This window comes from Littorina saxatilis, linkage group LG1 (assembly GCF_037325665.1).
Source record: "Littorina saxatilis isolate snail1 linkage group LG1, US_GU_Lsax_2.0, whole genome shotgun sequence".
Classification (NCBI taxonomy): domain Eukaryota; kingdom Metazoa; phylum Mollusca; class Gastropoda; order Littorinimorpha; family Littorinidae; genus Littorina; species Littorina saxatilis.
The window spans coordinates 71,703,853-71,723,001 of NC_090245.1; the positions used below are offsets into that span (position 1 = coordinate 71,703,853).

Genomic DNA, 19,149 nt, shown 5'->3' on the forward strand with positions numbered 1-19,149 from the left:
TTCGTTTGCTGAACAATTTTCTGTGAAAGTCAGTGTCTATGATCTGTCATGTGTATTCAATCTTCTGTCTTTGCTCTGTGACTCATAACACACTGACTCGACTGAGTTGCAATACATTACAGACGGCATAGCGGCTGTCTGTGAAATTTGATTGAACACTCAGAAGACTTCAATTGCAAGTGTTTTGTCCTTGCTAAAACACATTTCATGTATTACTCACATACACACACACCGTTATGAGACAAGTGCAATCAAAACCCAATACAGAACAGAGTGTTTTGTGTTGTGTATTTATCTGGGCAGAGAACTCTCACATAAATATATTGCCATAGTTACAACTTACATACTTGTTACTTCTAAATTATTGTTCATTCCACAGTCAACCATCACATTTTCTTGATACAAGCTCACTATTACGATGATACATTGCAGCTCTAACAGTAGATCAATTTCGAGCCAAGGATGCATGTGTTTTGGAGTGAAACACGCATTTTATCAACAACAACAAAATATATAATGCACTCTTTTTCTGTGAAGTAAATGGGCGAAAGAATTGTACTCCATTTGGTCATCTGATCATCACACGAGAAGCGTCTTGTTCAACAATATGTTATTTCTAATGATAAAATCGGTGTATTAGCTAATACCACACAAACATACATGTATGTATGCTGTTGAGTCCTTGCAATCAATGATCTCTCCCCCTCCTCAAAGTTTCTGAGTTCCAATGATCTGTTGGTTTGCAGAAAGCAAGGCTAACGTGTCATCTTCTGGAATAATTATCCTTTGCTCTGTAATGATCCCCATGTGGTGACCTGGATCGCTGCCGCTGCCGTCTGTCTTCATGTCTACCACCGCCAACCTCTCGTCTTGACCTACCATAGTCTCTTTCTCGATTATCCCTCCAGCCTCTCTCAGTATTTCTTGGCGTTTTACTGTCGTCCCGAGTGAACCTGTCTTCAGAGTCTTCATGCTTTTTTAGAGAAGCTGCCATGAGAGGTTTGCGAAATGGTCTGTCTCGTCCTCCAAAACGAAGCTGACCTGACTCTTTCTTCCCACCAAACCCACCACCAAATCGGCGAGGAATCCAGTTTTTCAGCGTTCTTGCATGCTCATAATCAACTAGAATTTCTTTGTCATCAATGGTCATATTTTTTCCTTCGGTGTAAGCATTCCGCAGAGCTTTTTCACTGTCAAATTCCACAAAGCCGTAACACTTTGAGAATCCTGTCACAATGTCCCTGACCAATCGGTAGTGCTGAATTTTTCCAAAATGTCTGAATGAATTGTACAGGGTCTCCTCATCTGTATTTGGTGAAAGACGAGTCACGAACAAGGTCAGCTGGGGGTCGCCTTTAACCCGTTTATTGGGTTTGTACTTTGTGGCCAAAGCTCGAGTGATGGCTCTGTCATGTGGATCCTCATCAGTGCCATCTATACTGCCAGCCTTCAAAGGGTCGTAAACTTTATCCAGGTAAGGTGAGAATGGTTCCATAGTGCCTGAAAAACAAACAGAAAATGAGTAAGTTTACCACAAGTGCTTAATGTACAGTAGAACTTCTCTTTTAAGACCTAAAAACTGAGAAAATCAGGTCTTAAAAGGAGCAAGTCTTTAAATGGGGGTAAATTTACACAGGTTATCAACAAAACGACTGAGAAAACAGGGTCTTTAAAGGGAGGAAGTCTTAAATTCAGGGGTCTTAAAAGTGGGTTTCCACTGTATCAGTATTAGCATAGACCTATATCTAAATATTTAGATATAGGTCCCTGGTATTAGTCAGAGCAGGGATGCGGAAATCCATTAGCCCCTGAGACTGAGAGTAGAAATCTTGCTGGGCGATTAAAAATCATGAATCACAAGATATCTTCTTCTTCTTCTTCTTCTGCGTTCGTGGGCTGAAACTCCCACATACACTCGTGTTTTTTGCACGAGTGGAATTTTACGTGTATGACCGTTTTTTACCCTGCCATTTAGGCAGCCATACGCCGTTTTCGGAGGAAGCATGCTGGGTATTTTCGTGTTTCTCTAACCCACCGAACTCTGACATGGATTACAGGATCTTTTTCGTGCGCATTTGGTCTTGTGCTTGCGTGTACACACGGGGGTGTTCGGACACCGAGGAGAGTCTGCACACAAAGTTGACTCTGAGAAATAAATCTCTCGCCGAACGTGGGGACGAACTCACGCTGACAGCGGCCAACTGGATACAAATCCAGCGCGCTACCGACTGAGCTACATCCCCGCCACGGCAAGATATCAACTTCTGGAGTAGCAGTTTCCAACTGTACAGTTGTTCACTTTATAGAGAATTAGTCATCCAATTGCCGTCATCTTGGCTAATGAAAGCAAGTCTGACTGAAAAAACCCGATACTGGCTAATCAAGCACTGACTGACTATTAGGGTTTAACGTCCTCTTAGACCAACTGGTCTATATTGGAAGATCCCGCTGTGGCTACATGTCTTCTTCGACACACCAGCATTGGGTTTGTCTCGTCAAAGTATCGAAATACGATCATGATAATCGGAGACAAGAGATGATGCATGCGTGTCTTCGTGTTTTCCGAGCCCTGAGACTTATGCTGTGAACGTGGGGTCTTTTTCGTGCGCATGTGTGCACACGGGGGTGTTCGGACACCGAAGAGAGTCTGCACAAAGTTGACTCTGAGAAATAAATCTCTCGCCGAACGTAGGGATCGAACCCACGCTGATAGCGACCAACTGGCTACAAAGCCAGCGCACTACCAACTGAGCTACGTCCCCGCCCAATCAAGCACTGCAACCACAGAGGGAAGAAGCTGAGTTATACCCTCTTTCATTGCTGCAACTGCAATTTTTATTTTAGCATCAGCATGACATGGTTCATATCAGTGTGTTACTCCAGCATTGGCGATTGAGTACTGTGAGTGTGAGTGTGATAAACATAGAATCTTACACTGTTAGTGTTACTTGGCTTCTCAATCAATAGGTGGTGTTCTATTCTTAAAATCGCCTGATAGATGTTTCCGTATATTCCTGCAGTCGACAGTTCGCGGTGGTCTGGAGTCTAGTGCAGTCTCTGTGTCACTGCAAGTGCCTATGTCCCGTAAATCGTTCACGAATAGGTGTTTGCGACTTGCAATATTACACAAGTAAGATAATTTCATAGTTGTATACAAATATAGAAAGCATGTTGATATAATAATGTCAATCATGTTTCTGTTTTAATTTGAAAAACTTTCTACAGAAATGTTAATGTCGTAAACATAGGCCACACAGGAAACAGACCGGATTCCATTTTAAGATTTTTCTGGCGTGTGCAGTGTGTTTGGTGGGCCAGAGATCTGTAGCAGAGCCTTTGTCGATACCGAAAGTAACTATCAAGAAATTAAGTTTTCTGTTAAATCAGAGTTACAATGGCATGTTCTGGTTGATTCATTAAGTGTAAAGGATATTTAAGTATCTCTGTATTATGTTGGAATAATTTTGCTTGGCTTTGACGCCGGTTTTTTGCTCGGAAAATAGTAGTGAAATGGATGCTCTATCCCCATAAAACGAGAAGTTGTTACACTTATAGTCGGTCAGTCCTGAGCGGGGAGTGGCAGCCTTGTGGGTTTTCTGTCCCTGGACGATTCCATGAAAAGTATGAGAAGAATTAATGTTCTGTGTCAAAAGGTTGATAGTGTGTGTGGAAGGGGATACAGGGAATCCCACAGGGTGGAGTTTTTCAATAAAACTTGAAAACCATACTCGAATTTCTAAGAAATATCAAAAAAAATTGAAAAACATCAAATTCTACCGATGTCGCCAAGCATCACGTGACTTTCAGCGATATCAGCGACACGCTACAGGAACTAAATCCTGTGGTATTCCCTCCAGGAACTCCACCTACAGGGAATCCCACTCTTTTGGTCGACATAGACCCCATCAGCTTTAGTGACATATGTTGGTATGAAATAGTTCATAATGCCAAATAATTATCCCAAAATATATTATGTAGGGCCAAATAGATGATTTTCGAAAATTACTCTGTCAGGATTATTAGCGGTGTGGAAGAGTGAGAGCCCCTTAACCTCGGACACGCTCTTCACAACATTCGGAGCATGTTCCAGTTCCACTCTTCCGATCGGGATGAATAACTATAATTCTGATGCAGCGCGCACAATATCAATATGATACCCTTTTCTTGTGAAAGTCAGCTTTCGAAAGAAAATGGTATCGTATATGTAGCGGATGCTGCATAGCATATATAGACATATATATCAGGCTTAGTTGTTCGTCCCGATTGCAGGTTAAAGCCGATCGGAAGCGTGGAACATGCTCCATATGTTGTGAAAAGCATGTCCAAGGTAACTAAAGGGGCTCTTACTTTACCAGACTGCTGAAAATCCTCTTAGTCCCAAGACTAACACAAGAATAAAACATTGCTTTAACAGTCAAAACATCTACTTTTAGAGCGCTTGATGTTTCTATTACATCTGTTTTGCCTGGTGCTTAAATTCATCTTTGGTGCTTCAGATGGAGGCAGTAGAAAACATTGGACCAGTCTCTGGGACTGGGAGTGGTGCTACAGGTGACCAGACAACAAACAAATTGCAGAAACTACCGGACCTTGTCAGCTTTGAGCAAAAAGTCTCCTCTGATAAATCAGATGACCAGATCATGGCAAATGGTAGTGACCCAGGTGGGGAAGGCAGCACAGATTCAACCACCTCGCCTGGCAAGAACAGCAAAGCTTCATCAACAGAGGGGCAGCAGGTGGACAGTTCTCAGACTGAAAGCGGTGCAGTGAAAGGGGATTCAGAATCTGGCATACAAAAGACAGATGTAGATGTCAAAGCTGAAGATGCAGCAACATCAAAAGAGAAGGAGAGCGATGAACGCCTGGAGTCTACAGGCGAACCCGAAGATGAGTGGATGGATATTCTTGGAAACGGACAACTGAAGAAGAAGGTAATAACTGTATGGAAATGTAGAATTGTACTGTACATTTCATCATTTTTTCACTGATGATAAAGGAGACAAGAAAATATGAGTTTTTAAAGCTGGTTTTTTTGAATGTATTTAAGTGTAACACACTGATCTTCCTGACTTACGTATTATGAATGATTCTTTTTATTTCTCACTCCTGTTTTTTGTTTTTTGTTATCCTGTTCTGTGGAAGGCGGTTTGGGGTAGAATCGTGGAGCGCAGGAATGATGGAAAAAAAAAGAGGTTCCAACAGCAGTTCAGCATACAAGGATGTGCAGGGCATATTGCCTAAGAAGAAAAACCTTGATATCCCTTATTCAATTGCTAAAAAGTGAAGTGTAACTTCACCTGCACAATCCTTTTTGGAATATAATCAGGTTAATTTCTTCAAATATAAATCCATACAGTGCACAGTAAGACATCTTTAACCATAAGCAGGCCTGTACACAACCGAAGGACATTCATGTGTTTCTAATCTTACTCTTTCAGATGCTAAAAGCAGGTACAGAGTCATCTCATCCAGCTCCGGGCAGCCTTGTTACAGTCAAGGTCAACGGAAGACTTGACAGTGGGGTGTGTATCCAGGACAGCACAGAAAATTTCATTCTTGGGGATGGAGATGTCATTGCTGGTGCGTTAAGCGAATACTAACACACATGTACCACTCCACTCCACAGACACACATACACGCACATGTATACACACGTGCACTTCTACATTGGCACTTTACCACTATCTGTCTCTGGTATGTGCATTGTTGTGTCCACACACACACGCAGAAGATAAGAATACAACACACAGCTTAGGCAACAAAAATAATACATGTTTCTGATAAGGCCCAACAAAATTGGGGTCGGTAAATTGGTTACACTATTTTATTTTATTTATTTGATAGTTTTTATTTACACAGCATGTAACATTTTATTGGCTGGAAATTGTGCGAGCTGTGTCCCCTGGATGTCAGAGAAAAGTAAATTTGCTTGTTAAGTCTGCAAAATCAATTTTGTTGATTTTAATGAAAAGGGTCAAACAAATGTCTAGGGTCACGAGGAGGATTGGTTGGAGTATCAAAAACAGTGACTTTTTCTGTGGCCTTAATAATAATCAGATCTGAAGAGATTTGATAAATAATTAAACATAGTGATGGTATGAACAATTCAATGTTGAATAGTTTTCATTGTCTTTTTCACAGCACTGGACATGGGAGTAGCTCTGATGGACGAGGGCGAAACTGCAGAGGTTGTCACAGCTCCAAGATTTGCCTATGGTCGAAAGGGAAGGTAGATATCAGTTTTTTTATTTCTTTCTCTCCTTTTACACTTTTGATTAGTATATATTCTATTCAGCGGTAATTGTGTGTGTGTGTCTGTGTTCGTAAGATTGTTGATATGATGGTCGCTGTGATCTCTTTTCTCTCTCACCCACACTCTCTGTCTCTCTCTTCTTTTTCTTTCTTTTTTCAATTATTGTATCCTCTTTCTTGTGCTTATGTTATGGTTTGAAACTCAGAATTCATAACCAGCATAGTCTCGGAAGTCTGAAACTTGCACCTTTGTTCCATTCTTACGTGTACATTTAGTCGAAATTTGGTTTGGTTGACCAAGGACGTCCTCTTTACTTTAGTTAACTTTTCTCTCCACTGGTTAAAGGTATACACTATCTAAGGAGCCATTTTATGAAAGTTCTCTGGCGGATGGGCCCTTAAAATGTTCAAAGGACATTTGCTGTGCTGTAATTTAGATACCCCTGCAATGATTTATTAAAAAGTCTCTGTAACTATGCTACTTAATTGAATAAAATTTATTTGGCGAGCCGTTCCTTTGTCAAACTCTTTTGTGTCAGGACTCCTGACTTCCGTTCGTTGTCATATTTGATTCAGTCCTGATATTTTATTTGGTTATTTGCGCCATTGTATCTCTTTAAGGTTGTCATGCAAATAGAATAACAGTGATATTACCTAGCTTTGCGTCAAGTAAATCAATGTCTGTAACTATCACATGTTCAAGTTATAAGTACACTAAACTGATTTCCCTGTTTTAGAGAGCCTGACATTCCAAAAGATTCGACCTTGACCTATAACCTTCAACTTCTGGATGTCAAGCCTGGTGTGGACTTCACAAAATTGACATCAGAGGAACGTCTTCAATTTGGGTAAAATCTTTCGTCATGTCGTTGTTTTGATAAGTGTCTGACTATGGTTAGAGGTCACCAGTAATGTCAAATAATACAGTGATACCTGTACTGCGAGGCCCCTTCTGATATAAAACACCTTGTGTTGTCCCTTGATCTGTAAAATAGTTGACCTAAGGACACTTTTGCTAAAAGAACATCCGCAACATAGAGAAATTTTTATGTGCTCTCAAGGTTGCCATGTTTTCACATGTACCACTGTGGTTACCAGTGTAGTTAGCATGTTCACATGTTGAAAATCAAGAGTCCAAAGACGTCATAAAGAAAAAATATTGCTTATGATGAAGGTAAGAATAAAATTATTGCGTGCAAATTGTGTCTCCAGAAGCCAATCTGAAGATCAGACTTTTGAGGGCTTATGGCTAGTGCAGCAAGTAGCAACTCTGTATATTATGATATCAGTTATATGATAAAAGCAACTTTCAGGAGAGCTCTCTACAACCCTTTTCATATATATATGTGTGTGTTTATGTCCTTGTCTTTCACAAGTTATTTAATTTTTCCCAAAGCACCAGTTAAAAGCAGAATAGAGTCACACTTGAACAAACACAAGCATCCATAAAAATGTCTGACGGTTTCAGACAACTGACCCCTTCGTTTTCTACATATGTGATATATGAATATTTTCATCACAGGGAGCAGAAGAGAGAGCGGGGAAACGATCTCTTTGGCAGGGAAGATTTCTCGGGTGCCATCAACTCTTACTCCAAGTAAGACACACTGATATGTTTGTGTGAGAGAAACAGAGCGAGAGAACGGAAAGCTGCCTCATATGTGTGCTTGGTTTGTTTGGTGATTTAATTTTCCTCTGTTTGTTTGACATATTCCAAACTTGTGATACATTTATTTGTTGAGGATTTGAGCCCCCCTCCCCCCGGACAATGTTATACAGATACTCAGTCTTGTGATATGACAGTGTGATTCATTTTCAGTTTCTAGTCACATGTATGTAATGAATGGCAATGTGCTTTTCAGGGCTGTGACATTCTTAGATTCCAGTGGCCAAGGCTTGTCTGGGGACACCTCAATCCTTCAAAAAATTCATGATAGCAGGTTAAAGTGCTTCAACAATTTGGCAGCTTCACAACTAAAGGTAAGCATGTGACCACATATAACCTGTACACAATCATAATATTCCTCGCAAAAAAAACCTTTTTCAAAAAAGACTTAAAAACGTGTTCAGATGACCCAAAGCTTAGTGCATAAAATGTTCGTGAGCCAAGATCTGCACTCTTTTTTTCAAAGCAATAAAAGGTTGTGAAGTACGTTAGTTATGTGCAAGGTCCTAGACACTGTAAACAGGTTAAGTATTCTTTGTCAGTACTAAATATTCTTTAGTCGTTCTTCTTGGAATTTCTGTGTATGTTACTGTTTTTAATCATTCAACATAGGCATCCATATGTGTTCTTTGATGGAAAATTTTCAGAAAAGATTTGTTTTGGTTTGGGATAAGAAGGTAGAGATTACCTTCATTTTTGACTCACATGCGAAGCAAAAGTGAGTCTATGTACTCACCCGAGTCGTCCGTCCATCCGTCCGGACGTCCGTCCGTCCGGAAAACTTTAACGTTGGATATTTCTTGGACACTATTCAGTCTATCAGTACCAAATTTGGCAAGATGGTGTATGATGACAAGGCCCCAAAAAACATACATAGCATCTTGACCTTGCTTCAAGGTCAAGGTCGCAGGGGCCATAAATGTTGTCTAAAAAACAGCTATTTTTCACATTTTTCACATTTTTGGCTCACGAAGTGTAGCCTATGCGATCGTAACTTTGTCTGTCTGTGCGTGCGTGCGTATGTGCGTATGTGCGTGCGTGCGTGCGTGTGTATGTCTGTGGTAGAAACTTTAACATTTCGTCATTTGAAGACGTCACATTATGGCGTAAGAGGGTTAGACGTCACGCGAAGGAATGTCTCGGTCATTGTTATTTTGAGCGGGCCGAGACTATTTGGCAGTCGTGTCTGTAAGTAGGCTACATGCAGACAGACAGATCTAGATCTAGTGTCTCTCTTTCTTGCACAGTGTCACCTATGCTCTTTCTGTGTGTGTGTGTGTGTATGTGTGACGGAGTGATTGAGTTTGTGTTACTGTTTGTCGATTTCTTACGTGAGCCTTGAAGGCTTCGCCTCTTGTCTCTGAAGTTTTTGAGATTCAATACCTCACCTATATATGATATATAGGGCAAAGTAAGCCCCATCTTTTGATACCAGTTTGGTTTACCTTGCTTCAAGGTCAAGGTCACAGGAGCTCTTCAAAGTTGGATTGTATACATATTTTGAAGTGACCTTGACCCTGAACTATGGAAGATAACTGTTTCAAACTTAAAAATTATGTGGGGCACATGTTATGCTTTCATCATGAGACACATTTTGTCACATATGATCAAGGTCAAGGTCACTTTGACCCTTATGAAATGTGACCAAAATAAGGTAGTGAACCACTAAAAGTGACCATATCTCATGGTAGAAAGAGCCAATAAGCACCATTGTACTTCCTATGTCTTGAATTAACAGCTTTGTGTTGCATGACCTTGGATGACCTTGACCGTGGGTCAAGGTCACATGTATTTTGGTAGGAAAAATGTGTAAAGCAGTTCTTAGTGTATGATGTCATTGCTAGGTTTAGCTGAAGGTCAAGGTCATGTAAAGGTCAAGCATGTGAGTCGTATGGGCTTTGCCCTTCTTGTTTTTTCTTGTCAGCATAATTCAGAGGCCTTTATTCATTGTTTTAAATTCTTTTTACTTTAATTTTTATTTTATTTTGTGTGTGTGATTGCATTTTCTGCATCCCTTCTGTGTTCAGGTTGGTGCTACAGATGCTGCCATTCGTTCCTGTGAAGCAGTGCTTTTGACACAACCTGAGAATATCAAAGCCCTTTACAGGCTTGGCAAGGTAGTTGTGATAACTAGTTCTTTTGGATGGATGATTCAAGCAGATTTTACTTGCATAATCACTCCACATTTTTGGACAAGAGAAATAGTATGACATTAGATTTTGTGGAAACTAAGACTGATTCAGTAAACGATTTTATGTCCGTGAATTAGCTAGCTGGCAATCTTTGATTTGTTTTTCCTCCTGCTTTGAGCTTTAGCAGAAAATGTTTCTTTTTTTTCTTCTTCTTTTTTTAATCACTTTTTTTTTTTAGCAATCATTACTAAGCCTTCTTCTGCTTTTTAGGACTAGTAGGCTGTTTTTAAACAAAAGAGGGTTACTAAGCCCTACATGAAAGTGTTACTAAGCCATATTTGTGAGCTTTACTACAAGGTTTATGTAGATCTTGCATGAACATGTTATGCTGCAACACTCAATCAATCAATCAATATGAGGCTTATATCGCGCGTATTCCGTGGGTACAGTTCTAAGCGCAGGGATTTTTAATTTTTTTTAAAATTTTTATTTTATGCAACATATTCAAGGCGCAGGGATTTATTTATGCTGTGTGAGATGGAATTTTTGTACACAATACATCACACATTCACATCGGCCAGCAGATCGCAGCCATTTCGGCGCATATCCTACTTTTCACGGCCTGTTATTCCAAGTCACACAGGTATTTTGGTGGACATTTTTATCTATGCCTATACAATTTTGCCAGGAAAGACCCTTTTGTCAATCCTGGGATCTTTAACGTGCACATCCCAATGCAGTGTACACGAAGGGACCTCGGTTTTTCGTCTCATTCGAAAGACTAGCACTTGAACCCACCACCTAGGTTAGGAAAGGGGGGAGAAAATTGCTAACGCCCTGACCCAGGGTCGAACTCGCAACCTCTCGCTTCCGAGCGCAAGAAACGAATTGAAACGAATCTACTTTCAGGCGTTTGGCAACAAGGGGCAAACTGACAAGGCAATAACAACACTCAAGAAAGCCCTGAAGCTGGACCCTGAATCAAAGGTACGTATTGGCAGTTTAGAATGCTTTATCTGTAGCGATCAAACCTCTTTTTTCCACAAATATGCATGAATCTTTGGAAAAACACATGAGCAGGTAGGCAAGGCAAACAAAATATATAATGCTGCGTCGCCCAAAACAAATAACGGTTTTAGGTGTGACGAAAAAAAGAACAGGGCCGGAGTGCTATGTTAATTATGAGCAGTTCTTCCACACCCATTTAGAAAATATGACACTACCAGCATGTTCCCGCATATTGAGCCAGAATTTTTTGTTTTGGCAAATTGACGTTGCAGTTTCAGAGCAAATGATCAAAATTACTTTGCGAATTTGTGTTCAAACGTGTTTTTCCCATAATATAACGATGCACGGGTCGAAAATATGGCCAAGAACAAATCTATGGTACTTCGAAGAAAGAAGAATAACAAAATTCTTGTCCAATACGACTTGCAATTACCGTGTGCGCTGTAAAATCTCCCTACCTTCAAAGCAGACAAAAAGCAGACATCTTCATTTACTTCCAAGGGAGAAATCATTTGTCATAAAGTCTTGCAGGACCCAAACATACTTCTGCACGCTTTCTTTTCTTTTCATATTCAGTTGCTTCGCAAAAATGAAGTGTCATTGGTTTTCTCAACTTGTCAAGTCAGTCAAAACGACCACAGAACTGGGAAATCACACTGATTGAAATACGAAAGATCTCTGATGTCGAAAGTATAAATGACGTCATCTGGTCACACCTATCTCTAGAACTAAGCGTCGCTCAGAACCAGCGCCCTTCCATTAATAGATCAACACACACATACATTCAGAAATTCCAACCCATCATACTGTCATATTTTTACCAGGAAAGACCGGAATTATTTTATGACTTTGAAATAAGTTTCTTTGAATGAAGTTTACCAAGTGTACTCAAAACCTGCACATGGATTGTTGTGTTTTTTTCATACTCATTTTTCTCATTATTACCTGCAGCTGTTGCACAGAGAGCTGGCGTCCCTGACCCAGAAGCAGAAGAAGGAAGTGGAGTCAGAGAAGACGATGTACAAGAAAATGATGGGAAGCATGGGTGGCGCAGCTGAGAAAAAGGATGAGGCATCAAGCGGTGGTGTGAGTGTCAGTTTAGTTGTACACCTGTGCCTGCAAAGTGATGTTGTCCATGCATGATATTTTTACGTTCCACCAAGACACTTTAGCATAGTCTAGCTGAACACACACAAAAGTAAGACTTTATTGTTGTCAAAATTTTAGCTCTTCTTCTGCTTCAATCATAAACTGTGGGCAGCTGACACTCGTAAGAATTCAGCTTTCCTCTGAAAACTTATCAGGTTGATGTAGAGCTAAGTTATTTTAACATTTATTTTGTCTATAAGACAGGCGCAATGGCCTAGTGGATAAGACGCCAGCCTCCTAAGCAGAAGGTTGAGTGTTAAATCCCGGCCGTATCTGGTGGGTTAAGGGTGGAGATTTTTCTGATCTCCCAGGTAAGCTAATGTCCAAACCTGCTAGTGCCTTATCCCCTTTGTGTGTACAAGCACAAAAAAGGCCAAGTATGCACATAAACGATCAAGTAATCCACGTCAGAGTTCGGTGGATTATAGAAACACGTAATTACCAAGCATGCATCCTCCAAAATCGATGTATGGCTGCCTAAATGGTGAGAAAAAAAAGGTCATACACCTAAAATCCCCCTCGGGAGTTTGAGCCCATGAACAAAGAAGAACAATTGTGTCCATACTTCAACATTCCGTAAACTTATTTTTATTTTTTATTTTTTTATTACAGAGGATTTGAATGTATACAGTATTCAGGGTTGATGACTTACTGATTTCTTTTTGATAGGTGGATTAATGTATTCATCTGTTTGTTTTATTTGATGCAGGTACTGAAGTGGTCCTTGGTAGCAGGAGGGGTGATTGCTGCAGCAGCCTCGGTAGGCCTGGCCTTCTACCGTTCAACTCACTGACAGAGATCAGTGGCGAGACTTGAAGACAGAAAAAGAATGTGACCAAGTTATGTAGAGCTCCATTTGTACATGTATATAGATGAGATGTGTTCACACGAAAATATGTGATGTTTTGCTTGATGTGTCATTTAAGAGTTATTGCAATTCTGCACGGGACCAGTTGTTTAGACTGAAGTTCGGAAGACGGTGAATGTTGTATTATAGTAACAGTGAATTATTACTGTAACAACAATACATGAATTTTTGGGTGGTGTTTCTGTTTGTTTCATGTTTATGAATGTGCGAGTCCTTTCTTCTTTTTAAATATTTATGTGTGTTTCCCCTCCTTCATATCTTTATTTTTGTTTTCTTTTTCCATGTAATTTCCATCTATCGTTTTTGCTTTTCTCTCTGATTAACCTTGAATGAAGCCTCAATAAATAAAAACAGGTTTATGCAGCTCTATGAGAAGGCATGGCAACTGTATGTAGTGCCATATTTTCCATTCATGAATTTTAGATGAGTGAAATTTATCATTTTTGGAGTTTGTTTACACACCTGGATGTAAACTTGCTTAAATCGATTGACATTCTGTTGTGCTATTGTAATGCTTTGCTTTTTACTTATACAGTGTGGAATGTGTAATGTTGTTGAAACATTGTTATGCGTTGTATTTATGTGAGAAAGATTTTGTTTTCATAAGTTTTGTAGTAATGGACATCAGCTAATGTGGTTGAGACAACTAAACGTCATTTCAGTAACAGCAATGTCGTTTCATCAGTCTAAAGCAAAATCCTGTACTGAATGCGATATTGCAGAAATGTTGTGGCAGCAAATAGTCAAGATAGTTTTTTCAGATTCGTACAGGTGTATGTGTGTACAAGCATTAATGTTTGTCCCAAATATGGATTCTGCATTGACATGTCCTAAACAAAAGTCCTGCCATAGGGTAAAGGAGAGACTCAATCCTTGTTTAGAGAGTTCTGTACAAGGCAAGTGTTGATTTTAAGGCATTAATTTACTTCTTCCACTTACAAAGTACATTTATCAAACTCATGTTGCATATAGCTACTTTAAATTCAAGTACAGTATTTGAAAATACATGTGATATGTTCCAAGTTAAAATTGCTGTTTCTGTTTGCCGTAAACACACTGCGGACAGTACTGGTATAAGAGTAGCAGGGATTTTCCTTAACCAAGTGCATGAAATACTCAAATCACCCTTAGAGCCTCCCGCAGTGGGGCACTGCGGTTATGAAATTAAAGGCCCCTCCTGTTTTTGGAACCGCAGGAGCTTTCTAGTTTGCTGTTAGGTAGATTTTTGGTTCCTCTTTCCTGTCATGCTCTCTTTTTCTTCATGAATTCTTTTCTTTTTTCTGCCTTCTTGCTCATTCACCTGTATTTTTTCCAAAAATCTCTTCTCTTGCCGCTTGTCTCGCGATTCATGTATAGTTTAATCTGTTAGTGTTCTGATGTAAGTCCAGCAGTAGATAGGTTAAGCCTATTTTAACATACTGGAAACTGGTAATCTTCCAGTAGGTATTAATTTAGTTTTACTAAAGCCTGCTGGGACACAAGTAATGGGTTAGTGCATTTGTAAACAGGAATCGCTTGACAAGTGGCCCCCTTCATCCCCCCCTTCCTCGTCCTGATATGGCTCTGCGTAGTCGGCTGGACGTTAAGCAACAAATAAACAAACAAACAAACCCTTAGAGCCAGTCAAACAGGAGTGAGTTGGAGCTAAATAAATACTGTGGAACCCCTTTTTTAATCAATCAATCAATCAATGAGTCTTATATCGCGCATATTCCGTGGGTACAGTTCTAGGCGCTCTGCAGTGATGCCGTGTGAGATGAAATTTTATACGGCCAGTAGATTGCAGCCATTTCGGCGCATATTTACCTTTCACGGCCTATTATTCCAAGTCACACGGGTATAGGTAGACAATTATTAACTGTGCCTAAGCAATTTTGCCAGGAAAGACCCTTTTGTCAATCGTGGGATCTTTAACGTGCACACCCAATGTAGTGTACACGGGGGGAGGTTCGGACACCGAAGAGAGTCTGCACACAAAGTTGACTCTGTGAAATAAATTTCCGCCGAACCTGGGATCGAACTCACGCTGACAGCGGCGAACTGAATACAAATCCAGCGCGCTACCAACTGAGCTATATCCCCGCCCCAAAAACCCTCCTTTCTCAGATGCTCTGTTGATAGCCTCTGAAAATAAATACTGTGGAACCCCCTTTTAAGACCCTCTATTTTAAGACTCCCTCCCTTTTAAGACCTGATTATCTTAGATTTTTGAAGGTCCACAAAAACTGCAAAGTTTGGCAAGAGTATACCAGGAGACAACAGCCGTCAGACCCCATTATAAGGAGCTCTTGATCTATAATTGAGAGGTGTCCGTCTAACCAAAGTACACGAAACGTAGATTTCACGCTCAAGGTCAGCAGGCAACTGTGCAAAGCAGCTGCTGTGAAAGAGAGGCTGCTGAGTCACGCTGTCACACAAGTTTACGGCAGTCCCTAATTGTGCGAACTTTCCCCCCACTGTAATAAAGTTTCACAACTCTGATGAAATGATTTCAGACTTTAAAAAAAAAGATGTAAGTTTAGGTGTTTTGCTGACTGCCAATGCCAAACAACTCCCTGCACAGGGACAGGACAGGTACCATTGTACATAGATTTGCAATTATCTATCTTATTCAACTTGGTATGTCCATTTTCTGTATGTTTTGCTTTTTAGCTTGAATTAATGATCATGACGATGTCTGTAGGAAATAACAAGAACGCTGAAGCGTTATTAATCGTAGTGCACTATTGAGGCTCACTTTTCACTGACAAGGTTACATTGCTTGTCAAATTATCTATGATGGAGTGATCTCTTTGTATTAGACAATAAACCAGTAAGATGAAACAGTGTGTAAGATTTAATCAAGTGCTTTTTGACTGCCCTACATCAGCTCATTTTAACATACAGCTACATGAATTTTAGGTTGAATTAACAATTGCCTGTTATTTTGTCCCACATTTGTTGACAGATGTGTGGTGATAATGGTCTCTTTTCTGCTTTTCTTTCAGTTTCACATAGTGAAATATACATTATGAACAATTATTGATGTTACAGATAGCAGCTAGGCTATATCTACTTGTCAGTGATTGAATGATGCACTTTTGCGAATGTCCTGTAAGAGATCCAAGTGACAATATGAGTGACAGTACAATAAAGAGAGGACTTGAATGTGTTTATACAAGTGTGTGTGTGTGTGTGTGAAAAGCAAGTAGCTCCGCAAAAGCATTTAGCATAATCAAAAAACAAAGAGACTGCCAACGTTCGAAAAATCAGAATAAAAAAACAAGAAAGGTAGGTTGTTGGAACGTTTGTTATTGACAAAACAATACATTCACAGGTATTTCGACCCAACGGTCTTTTAAGTGAACAGACAAACAAATATTCACACAAAAATTATCTTGATAGAATCAGTTTTCGCCCACTCGTCAGGAAGCCGAGCGAATGAATCGCTCCTAAATGTTAAATGAATGTAAACAATTTCAATTTACAGTTTCATTTTACATCAGTCATGTTCAGAAAAATTCCTGTGTCATTGTAAACAAATTCCTTCAATATATACATATATATATATTATTTGGAATTGCTTGTGATTGCACATCTGGTTTTTATTCACAAATACTGAATTACAATTTACAGTTTCATTTCACATCAGTCATGTTCATGTGTCATTGTAAACAAATTATTTATTTAGCATAAACAAATAGCAGATGTTCACTTTTTTTCTTCCAGTAACGATGTCAAAAGGTTTTGCGCACAAATCCGATACAGTCTCGTACTCGTTTGCGAATGTCAAAATGAGAGAAGCGCAGCTCTACAAATCTATTTTTGGAGCTTGTAGGCATTTTGAAAACATCACGTGACAGTTTTATTTTTAGAGCAATCTGCCATCGTCCCTGGTTTCGATTTACCAATGTACAAACACACACACACACACACACACACACACACACACACACACACACAAGAAATCAACATTTTCGGTTTCATCCTGGAGATCAAATATCTTGTTTTATGCAAGCCACACAAAGCTAACGCATCACACAAGTGTTTGCTGCTCTTTTTTACCATCGTAAAAATAATTTCAATCAACGATGCCGTGCGAGGGTCACATGATCAGAATTTTGACTAAGCCTCCGCGCTTTAATGAGTGCATTTTTATATACAAAGCAGGATCTTTGATTCATACATACAAAGGACACTAAATGAATCAACATCAAGATACTGAGTACTGATTGTAGATTCACTCATTTAAAAATCTTAAAAACACAACCTTGTGCGCGCGTAGTAATACTGTCTGAATGACCTCTTGCGAGTTTACATGGTGGCCTCCATGCTGACGAATCGAACGACTGAATTTTTCGACAGCTGACTCTTTTGAACTGCATTGGATGTTATATCCGACTGTTGAATAGAGAAGGAGTGCTTTAAAAAAGCTCACTCCCTCACACCGTTTTTATTGCTGTCATATCCTTACAGTTTTAAATTTTAGATGGAGTGTCCTCACTTGGAAGAATGCGCAAGAATACTGGAACCAAACTTGCAAACAGAAAATAATCCACAGGAATGCGTCTGCTCTGGTATGTATTTTATTGAGATAAATGGAAATTGTTATGTGCGTCGATATTGATACAAAATCTGTGTTTAGTGGCATTGTTGACAAGGAAGACAGTTAGACTGATAAGTAAACGAATCAGTGTCGTGCGTCAAATGAGATCCGATATTCTGGCATGCCGCTTTGTCAGAACGTAAACCGTTTCCCACGTTTTTATTCCTTGCTTAGTTCCTTGACTTAAAAGACCCCCCCTGATTTCAAGGTTCAACTAGGCTTTAAATAATAGTTATTCCAATACTTTATTTGCCGGTCTTATTCACAGACGTTAAGTCTGGTAAGGCCAAACAGCTGCCAAACGTTCCTTCCTGACCATTCTTTATTCTTTTGTTTGACACTGAACGAGGGTGACGCATTCGTTCTCGATCTCATTCACCCATAGCAGATTCAAGCCGTCGTCTGCTCAGTGTTTGTCATTATGTTTCAGTCTGTCTTCATTTCTGCTTTTGTGGCATTGTGCTGTGTACCTTTCTACACGGTCATAACACATACACGTCTCATGCACCCACTTGAAACTGTCTCTCTCTCTGCATGTTCAGTAGAGCTCCTTTTCTCTTCCAACACACTGACCAGTTGCAGGCTGTTCATTCAAGAATCAATATATCATATATATATTTTGGAATAGCTTGTGATTGCACATCTGGTTTTTATTTATAATTACTGACTTACAGTTTTATTTTTACATCAGTCATGTTCAGAAAGATTCCTGTGTCGTTGTAAAAAACAAAATCAGTTTTAAATTGTGTAAATTGAGACCCATTGGCCATTCATTCTATGAATGTGAGTGCCATGAGCAGTTTGTTGTGTAACGTAAACACAGATTAACTGGTAAAACCTTGTACCTTATTAGATTAGATTAAGATACAGATTTATAGTCAGTAAGTTAGTTTTTACTGCACTTCCGTCTTTGTCCTCTTAAAGAGCGCTAGTCACTAAATGTCAGCAATTGACGACGTGACGAAAATATTCTGAAATTCTGCAGTGAGACTTTGACCTAGAACCGTTTCGTAAATTAAAGATATAAGACAGGCAGTAGATTTAACAGCGATCAACATCTTTATTAAAATTCATGGTTATTTTGATGTATTCTGGATTGTTGCAGTTCAAAATTCAAATCTGTTTTGTCAAACAAATAAACACAGTGTTTTGAAGTTTAATTGTCATTGTAATTCAATCAAGTTTGCGTTTTAATGAAACAGATCCTGTGATTGGTCAGAATTCCCCAACTCATTAAAAATTACCGGTCATTAATTGTCGATAACCACTCGCTTAAAAAGCCATTAACAACCTGCTGGCGAGGCGCATTGATACAGCCTCAACTAGTCTCGGTTAGCTTTGAGGGTCATTTTACAAGTAGGAAATATGAAGGCCAACGAAATACAGAGACCATAAGGTATGCGAAGTGATGACGTCGAATACGTGACGTAAGTTGATGCATGAATTCTTCCGGACTACGTCAGTCAATTCCAAAGATCGCTTTTGTGAT

General features: G+C 39.6%; 3 protein-coding genes across 5 annotated transcripts in view; 2 read left to right on the forward strand and 1 right to left on the reverse strand.

Annotated features, from left to right (window-relative positions):
- Positions 1-273: 273 nt before the first annotated feature.
- Positions 274-3,086, reverse strand: LOC138977793 (U11/U12 small nuclear ribonucleoprotein 35 kDa protein-like). Of its 2 annotated transcripts, none has more exons than XM_070350402.1 (2): positions 2,935-3,086; positions 274-1,500 (listed from the first exon to the last, which is right to left on the reverse strand). In XM_070350402.1, the coding sequence occupies exon 2, from the start codon at positions 1,493-1,495 to the stop codon at positions 764-766; it is 732 nt and encodes a 243-aa protein (XP_070206503.1). In that variant the 5' UTR covers positions 1,496-1,500; positions 2,935-3,086; the 3' UTR covers positions 274-763. The 2 variants fall into 2 exon arrangements, with proteins under 2 accessions (XP_070206503.1, XP_070206510.1); XM_070350409.1 differs by having other exon boundaries at positions 2,992-3,081.
- A 185-nt stretch (positions 3,087-3,271) lies between these two features.
- LOC138977770 (peptidyl-prolyl cis-trans isomerase FKBP8-like) lies at positions 3,272-16,226 on the forward strand. Of its 2 annotated transcripts, none has more exons than XM_070350381.1 (11): positions 3,272-3,351; positions 4,497-4,931; positions 5,439-5,580; positions 6,142-6,229; positions 6,990-7,100; positions 7,775-7,849; positions 8,115-8,232; positions 9,946-10,035; positions 10,960-11,037; positions 12,010-12,144; positions 12,917-16,226. In XM_070350381.1, the coding sequence occupies exons 2-11, from the start codon at positions 4,497-4,499 to the stop codon at positions 12,998-13,000; spliced, it is 1,356 nt and encodes a 451-aa protein (XP_070206482.1). In that variant the 5' UTR covers positions 3,272-3,351; the 3' UTR covers positions 13,001-16,226. The 2 variants fall into 2 exon arrangements, with proteins under 2 accessions (XP_070206482.1, XP_070206487.1); XM_070350386.1 differs by lacking the exon at positions 3,272-3,351 and adding an exon at positions 3,461-3,621.
- Positions 16,227-17,334: 1,108 nt separating this feature from the next.
- LOC138977738 (ubiquitin carboxyl-terminal hydrolase 3-like) overlaps positions 17,335-19,149 on the forward strand; it is a 28,169-nt gene continuing 26,354 nt past the window's right edge. The window contains exon 1 of the mRNA XM_070350379.1: positions 17,335-17,631. Coding sequence (XP_070206480.1) covers positions 17,544-17,631 — 88 coding nt within the window. The 5' untranslated portion in view covers positions 17,335-17,543. The remainder of the gene's footprint in view (positions 17,632-19,149) is intronic.